Genomic DNA, 8836 nt, shown 5'->3' on the forward strand with positions numbered 1-8836 from the left:
CTATAAAAAAAAAATATTGATGTGTTTCGTTATATTTTTTTTGTGTTTACTTACAATAATATATAAAAAAAATTATTTTATAAAAAAAAAAAAAAAAAAAAAAAAAAAAAAAAAAAAGATGTATATATATATATATATATATATATATATATATATATAAACTTTGGAAAAAAAATATATTTTTTATCTACTAATATATGTAAATATATATCATTTTTTTTTTTTTTTTTTATTTATTAAATAGGTGTGTAAAAGTACATACAAATTATCAAAATCATTGTTGCCAAAATATTATGAACATATCAGAAAAAATCCAGATTCTCTTTTAACTCGTTTATATGGAATACATTCAATTAAATATGAAAATAATTCTAAAAGTATAACCAAAATTCTTGTACATATATACATATATATATAAATACATACGCATAAATTTATGTACATTTATTTTCCTTTTTTAGATAGCAAAAAGAAAATATATTTTATTGTCATGAATAATTTCTTCTCATCAGTTGTTGAGATACACAGAAGATATGATATTAAAGGAAGCTTAATAGGTAGAACAGTACCATTATCAAAAAGAGAAGATCACACAATTGCATTAAAAGACGTAGATATTGACGAGTTAGGAGATAAAATAAATATTGGTTCAAAAAATAAAGAAAGATTACAAAATGTATTAAAATCAGATACAAATTTTTTAAAAGAAAATTTCATATTAGATTATTCTCTACTTTTTGGTATACATTATAAAGAGTTATCAAAAGATTTGGTTAATTGGGATAAAAGTAAAACAAATGAAGTTCATCATATTTATGATGAAAAAGGAAACTGTATAGCATCGAAACCTTTTCATCAAGTATATGGATATTATTTTTTTTCATATATATATTTTTAATAAATCAATGTGTATAACAGTATATTTTTTTTATGTATAAATTATTAACAATGAATTTTTTTATTATTATTTTTTTTTTTTAGTGTGACCATGGTGGTATTATTAATGTAGACAAAAACAGAATTTTCTTTTTTGGTATTATAGATATTTTTACTAGATGGAGGTAAAAAAAAAAAAAAAAAAAACAGAGTAATTTTATGAATATATTATTTATTTTTATGATAGTATTTTTATATAAAAAATATGTAATAGTTTATAATTTAAAAAATTATTATACATTTTTTTTTTTTTTTATTTTAGCCTAAAAAAAAAATTCGAGCATACATTTAGAACTTTGCAGTAAGAAATAACGTAAAAAATTAGAAAAAAAATAAAATACATTAAATAAAACAAAGTTTTAACTTTTTTTTTTTTTTTAGGAAATTAGATGGTAAAAATATTTCCTGTATCCATCCTAATGCTTATGCAAGTAATCCAATAAATTAGAAAACAATTTTATAAAAAATAACTTTTTTAAACAATTTATCTATATTATATTAATATTAATAAATCATTTATATATATCTATTTATATTTATTTTTTTTTTTTATTATTCAGAAAGGTTTGTCACATTTATTGAAAATCATATGGAATAATTTTATTTTTTTCATTATATTGACGAATTAAAATAAATTAGAATTTTTAAAATTACTTTTTAACATTTCTTCAAAAAATTTTTTTTTTTTTAAAGTGCTAAGTTATCTTTTTTTTTATCATTGTGTGATGTTTTAAAAATTACAAAAATACATGAATAATATATGTATATAGTTGACTTCATATACTAGTTTATTTATTATCAATGTTTTAAAAAGTTACTTATATTCATCTTTTTAATCTAAATACACATTCCTGTGTAAAAGATAATTTTGTAGTATTTTTTTTTTTTTGTTAACGTTTCATTTTCATAAAAACCTTTTTTTTATGTATTTTTCTTCTATTTTGTTTTAAAATCTTTTAAAAAATAAAAAAAGAAAAAAATTAAATTAAGATTAGTAAATAATTGATTATATGCCTATTATTTTAATAGTTTATAAACTTAATTATTTAATTTAACCCATCACTGCTTTATGCATCAATATATTATTTCATTTGTTCACTTATAATAGTTCTTAGTTATATTTGTTTTAATTAGAATAAAATGAAATAAAATAAATGGAAAATAATTAAATATTTGACAAACAAGTAAAAAAATAAATACTTAAATCCATATGTATAAAATGTGTAAGATAATAAAATAAAAATATTTTTTTTTTTTCTTTATTATTTAATAGAGTGAAATCATAAAAATATAATAGAAAAAAAAATTAAATTAAATACTTTTTTTTTAGTTTTTTTTTTTTTTTTTTCTTAAGTTATTATTTTATTAATATATTATTAGTAGTAAGACAAATTATAAGCTTCAATTTAAATAAAAAATACTATTAAAATATAAATATAATTATATATATTTATACTTGAAAAGTGTGCACAAATTTTTTTTATATATACTAAAATGAACTTATGTGCTTAAATATGTTTATATGCTCATATGAAACCATATATATTAATATGTTCATATGAATTAATAAATTTGTTCATGTAAATTTATGTATATGTTCATATATTTATATTAACTGGAAAAAATATTCAGGTAAATTTATGACATCCGTATTTATTCTACATCTGTATCGGTAGTTGGAACAGTATTTGTTTCATCAAGTAATTCCATTTTTAATTGCCAAAATTGAAGAGTATTATCTTCGCTAGTAGACCCTATAAACATCTTTAGTTTTTTGTGATGATTCCAATTAAAGTCTGTAATTGATTGTGTGTGTCCACCATGCGAAAAAATCAATTCAGATGGTCCGTCTGATAAATCAATAGCATCAAGTTCTTCACCTATTTTATTTAAATCATAAACATTAATAAATCTGTTATTGCTTGCTGAAGCAAGTAAAGAAGAATCATTTGGAGAGAAGTTTAATCTGATAATTGCTTCTTGATGTGCATTAATTATATGTTGAGGTTCATTAAATTTTTTAATATCCCATATTTTGATTTTTCCATTATCACTTCCTGACGCAAAATAACCTGTAAATTTATTTAAAGAAACAGAATTAACAGGAACTTGCTGACCTAAAACTTGTTGCGCTGGTTCGCTTGTCTTTATTCTCAAGTCATATAGTAAAATATATCCATTATCTGCACAAGCTAATATTAAATTAGGATCATTGGTGGGAGATATATCATTTATTGGTGATTTATATTGAACCTTATAAAATGGATTTACTATATTTGAGCTTAAATCATTGTAATCATAAACATTTATTAATCCATCATTGCCACATGTTAATATATTTTTTTTATGCGTATTAAAATCTAAACCAAATCCATCTGATTGATTACCAATAAAAGAAACTTCTGGACTCATTTTATCGTCATTTGTTTCAATTTTATGTTTATTTATATCAAACAAATGAAGATTTCCATCTACTGCCTTTGTTACTACAAAATTTTTTTTTTCCATAGGTAAAAATTTTATTCTATTCACTTCACCTGTATGTGCAATTTTTGATTTTATAGTAAATTTTTTTTTTTCAGTGCAAAATTCGAAACCTTCATAATTTTCATTTTCCTTATATACACATTTTTCTTGTGGTACTTTTTCTAATGGAAATAATACATCACATACATATAAAAAATTTGGTTCTTTATTTGATGTGTGAGTTCCTACACAAACTATTTGATTTAATACGTTATTTTCTATATTTTCATCATGAAAATCACCAAAATCAATTGATAATGAAGGCCATTCTAATTCCTTTCTGCATACAAAATCATATAACAAACCACTGTTTGTCTTCCAATTATTAAATTGAACTTCAATATCTTCTTCTTCACTTTCTTCTTTTTCTTTAGTTACTTCTTCATTTTCTACTTCTTCACTTAGTTCAATACAAGCTTCATCAAGAGTATTAGATTTTCTTTTTTTATTATCTTTGGGACTACTCATTTTTTATATATATATATATATATATATATATATTTTTTTTTTATATATATTTATACTTATATTTTTTTATATAAAAAATTATATTATTATTCTAAATATAAAAATACTACTATATATATATATATATATATAATAACTATTTATTATTTAGTACACGTATATACAAAGCTTAACTACATCATTTATTAAAAATATGTCAATTATATATTAAATAGAAAAATATCTTCAATTAAATGATTAAAATATTTATATATTTATTATGAATTAATCATAAATATACTAATAAAAAAAAAAAATTAAATATATAAAAAAAAATATATACTTAAAAAAAAAAAAAATTATTGTTTTCCCTTATTCTTTTATAGAACAAGTATATATATTTTTAAATTATATCTCATTACTAGTTACAAGGAAAATAAAAACAAGATATATATGGGGTAAAAAAAAAAAAAAAAATACAAGGAAAAAATATTAAAATTTTTTTTTCTATTGTTATAATTTTTTAATTATTAAATTGGTTCATAACTTTTATTTTTGTAAAACTATAAAATGATTACTTAAAGGAGTTGTTAATTATATAATAGCATAGATAAAAATTTTATTTTTTGTTTTTTAAATATAAATATTAATTTTAAATTAAAATATAGATATAAATAAAATTTTAAAATATATATTTATATATATATATATATAAGAAAAAAAGAAGAAAAAAGGTTATTAAAATTTTATTAACTATTCTTATTTTAAATATTTTAAAATAACTTTTCTGATACTTATAAAATTTATTAGAATAAGAAAATAAAATAAAATATAATAGAAATATTATATGAAATAAATATTGTCAATATTATAAACTTTCTTTTTTATTATTTTAATTATTTTCTTTTGTTTGTGTATATTTTATATGTTTATAAACATAATTATTTTTTCTTTTCATATTACACTGCTTTATTTTCTTTTTTCTTTTTCTTTAAAATATTTTTTTTCCTTTTTTTATAAGACAAAAAAATGATATATAAAATAAATTTTTAAGTTTTTTTTTATTTTTTTAAAGCTATTACCTATAATATTTTAATAAATAGAAGAAATAACTCCATAAAATTATAATAATAATATATTATATAAATTTAATTATGTATGTTTATTTTCTAAAATAAGATAAAGTATTTTAAATATGATTTGTTTTTCCTTTTATATATGTGTATTTTTATATATACTTGTAATTCTTACTAAATTTTTTTTTGATTTTGCAATGATTGTAATTTAAGACATTTTTTCATGTTACTTTTTTTAAGATATGAAAAAAAAAATAAAAATAAAAAATAATATACGTATAATTTTAATCATATAAAAAATCGTTTTAAATAAAAAATGTATCTTATTTCCACATAAGACACTCTTTTATAGACGATAAATAAGTAGTTTTTTATACTTAATATATATTACTGTATTTTTTATTTTTTTTTTTTTAATAAAATATTCTATGAAATTTTAAGTAGGATTTATTTCATTAATACTTAAAGTTTCTTTTTTTTTTTTTTTTTAAATAGTAAAACTATAAATTATTCAATATATATATATACACATATATTGAATTTGCTTTTTTAAATTAAAAATGGATAGTAAAATTAAATAATAATAATAATATACTTTTTACTAAAGAATATTTCATATTAATAAAATACATTATTTTATTTAGTTTTTTTTTTTTTTTTTTTATGTATGTATTATAAAAGTATATATAATACTTCTTTTATTAAATTATAAAAAAATATATATCTCTTTTTTTTTTTTTTTTTTTTAACACCATTTTTTTTGCTAATTGTAATTTCATTGATTATATTTTTCCATATTTATTATAATTATACTTAACATTAAAAGAACACTTTTTTTTATAACCTCATAACATTTAATTTTTTAAATAATTAAAAAGAAAAAAAAGGACATTTATGCTGAATTATATACTCATTTTATTTTTATGTATTAAGATATTTTTAAAAAAAAAAGAAGATAATCTAAAAGTGTCTTAACATTTTTTGTAGTTAACTACGATTCTTAACATTCAATTTCTCACTTTTATTCAATTTCTATATGCTTTTATTTAGAAAACTTCTTTTTTTTTTTTTTTTCTTCATATTAAAAACATATAAACGTAATCTAAAAGAATATAATTAAAAAATAGTTTATTTAATTTTTCTACTTAAAATGTCTAAAAATTTGAAGTGAAAAAATTTAACTCATTTGTTATAATAAATATATGTAAAAAAAAAATAATGATAAATATATTAATACATATAAAATATATATCAATATGAAAAAATGTCCATAGATTCTTAACAAAATAATTTTAATAAGAATTTTATATTCAAAATTTTCTTTAAAAAATCATAATGCTATTATATTTTATTACTTTCAAAATGCTTCAAGAGGTGCATATGTACGTGTTTTTTATACATTATAAAAAAAAAATTACAAAACTGTAAATATTTGAAATAACAAATAAATTTCTGTTAGTAATTATGTTTTTTTTTTTTTATAATAAAGAATAGTTTAAAAATTATTTAAACTGTTAAACTAACAAAATTATCGAAATTTTTAAATTTACATAAATGACCTATTTAAAACTATATTTTTTTTTTTACGCTTACTCCATTTAAAAATAAAAAAAATTGTAAACAAAAAAATATTCATTAAAGCATGTTTTAAAAAGTAAAATTAACTTTTGCCATGTTTTTTTCGAAGAATATATTTGAAAAAATATATATAAAATTAAAAAAAAAAAAAGTTTTTTTTTTAAATTTTATCTATTTTTATATTTTTATATGTAAAAATTGTTCATAATGCATTTTTTTTTTCTTTCTTTTTAATTATAATATTTAAAAAATATGTAAATATCTATTTTTATATAAAAGGAAGCCATTAATCTCTATTATTATATGAAAGAATATATTTTTTTTTTATAAAAAAGAACTTAATTATATATTACAATAAAATTTGAAAATCATTTTTTTTTTTTAATATAAATATAGAAACTTAAAAACTCTAATAAAAAAGCTGATAAATATTAAAAACATTGATATTATCATTTAATTAATAAAAAAAAAAAAAAGATTCTAAGAAAAAAATACGAAAATAGAAAATAAAAATTTCATTACACACAAAAAGAAAGTTGTATTAATTTAATATTTATGTATTAAAGTTAATCCATATATGCACCAATAATATAAAAAAAATTACTAAAAAAAATATAATATATAAGAATAAAAAAAAAAAAAAAAAAAAAAATGATAAATAGAGATGTCATCAACTTATAATAAAAAATTGGCTTTAAATTCCGTAAATGATAAGCCTGTTCCTTTAAATATAAGTAATTCTAGACTAATTTAAAATTTTTTTTTTTTTTGTTAAGAAAAAATTATATATAGATATAAAGAATTATTATAATTCTTGTATCAATGTGTTTATATTTTTTGCAAATATAGTAAAGTCGTTTGTATAATAGAAATAAGTTCATATGAATTAGTAAAATTATATATATATGCTTTTTTTTTTTTTTTTTTTTTTTTTTTTTTTTCTATTCCTTTTAATAGATACAAATAATGAAAACAATAATATAAAAAGAAAAATATATAGATCGTTTAGAAACACAAGAAATGCATTTTGTCCAGATTGCAAAGAGAAAGGAATAATTATATGTGATAATAGTGAAGGAACACAGATATGTAATGGATGTGGATTAGTAGTTGAAAGTAATATACTTTCAGATGAACAGGAGTGGAGAAATTTCAATAATGATGGTCATTCAAAAGGTAATGATAGAAATAGAGTTGGAGAAGTTAGTGATATATGGTTAGAAAATAATTTAACTAGTACTACTTTTATTAAATCTAGCAAAAAGCTGCAACACTTAAATATGATGACACAGATAAATAAAAATGATCAAACATTAATTGCTGCTTTTAATATTTTGAAATTAATTTGTGAAACTTTTTTTCTCCGAAGTAATGTAATTGAACGTGCTAAGGAGATAACTAAAGAATTACAAGTATAAAAAAATATATAATAAATATATATATATATAAATAAATATATAAGTGTAATATTTTAAATAAAAAAAAAAAAAAATAATTAATTATTACACATAATTATATATATATATATATATATATTTCCTAATTTTATATATATATATATAGGATTTAGAACAATTAAAAAATAGAATTAATAATTTGAATATGTTAGCTGTTGTATATTTAGCTTGTCGAGAAGCAGGGCATATAAAAAGTATAAAAGAATTAATAACATTTGATAGATCTTATAAAGAAAAAGATTTAGGAAAAACTATTAATAAATTAAAAAAAGTATTACCTACAAGAGCTTTTGTTTATAATGAAAACATTTCTCATTTAATATATACATTATCAAATAGATTACAATTATCAACCGATTTAATTGAAGCAATTGAATATGTTGTAAAAAAGGCTACTACTTTAATTACAACTTCCCACAGATTAAATTCACTGTGTGGAGGATCAATTCATTTAATAGTTGAATTAAATACAAATGAAGAAAAAAATATAAAACTACCGAATTTATCTCAAATTGCTTCAGTATGTGGAGTTACAACCAATACATTAAAAACTACATTTAAAGAATTGTTAAATGCATCCGAATATATTTTACCAAAATATTATTTGACCGAAAATAACCAGAAACTATCATTACTAAAGCAGAAATATATAAGTGAAGAAAAAAAAAAAAAAATAAAATAAAATAAAAAGATGTAAAAATATATATATATATATATATATATATTTGATTTATATATAATTCTTTTATTCGTATGTATTTATGTAAATATTTATTTTTTTTTTTTTTTTTTTTTTTTTTTTTTTTTTTTTAAAAA

General features: G+C 17.1%; 3 protein-coding genes across 3 annotated transcripts in view; 2 read left to right on the forward strand and 1 right to left on the reverse strand.

Annotated features, from left to right (window-relative positions):
* PIP5K (phosphatidylinositol-4-phosphate 5-kinase, putative) overlaps positions 1–1534 on the forward strand; it is a gene marked incomplete at both ends in the record, with an annotated part of 5245 nt that extends 3711 nt beyond the window's left edge. The window contains 6 exons of the mRNA XM_028673366.1: positions 245–377; positions 462–859; positions 982–1061; positions 1199–1237; positions 1318–1367; positions 1497–1534. Coding sequence (XP_028526181.1) covers positions 245–377; positions 462–859; positions 982–1061; positions 1199–1237; positions 1318–1367; positions 1497–1534 — 738 coding nt within the window. The remainder of the gene's footprint in view (positions 1–244; positions 378–461; positions 860–981; positions 1062–1198; positions 1238–1317; positions 1368–1496) is intronic.
* A 1055-nt stretch (positions 1535–2589) lies between these two features.
* Positions 2590–3930, reverse strand: PGAL8A_00106500 (chromatin assembly factor 1 protein WD40 domain, putative; the record flags this gene model as incomplete). Its single annotated transcript, XM_028673377.1, has 1 exon — positions 2590–3930. One exon carries the CDS (start codon positions 3928–3930, stop codon positions 2590–2592), a length of 1341 nt encoding a protein of 446 aa, XP_028526182.1.
* A 3297-nt stretch (positions 3931–7227) lies between these two features.
* PGAL8A_00106600 (transcription initiation factor TFIIB, putative) lies at positions 7228–8702 on the forward strand (the record flags this gene model as incomplete). Its single annotated transcript, XM_028673388.1, has 3 exons — positions 7228–7297; positions 7521–7975; positions 8127–8702. The coding sequence occupies 3 exons, from the start codon at positions 7228–7230 to the stop codon at positions 8700–8702; spliced, it is 1101 nt and encodes a 366-aa protein (XP_028526183.1).
* Positions 8703–8836: the final 134 nt, after the last annotated feature.

The sequence above is a fragment of the Plasmodium gallinaceum genome (genome assembly GCF_900005855.1).
Source record: "Plasmodium gallinaceum strain 8A genome assembly, contig: PGAL8A_v1_62, whole genome shotgun sequence".
Classification (NCBI taxonomy): domain Eukaryota; phylum Apicomplexa; class Aconoidasida; order Haemosporida; family Plasmodiidae; genus Plasmodium; species Plasmodium gallinaceum.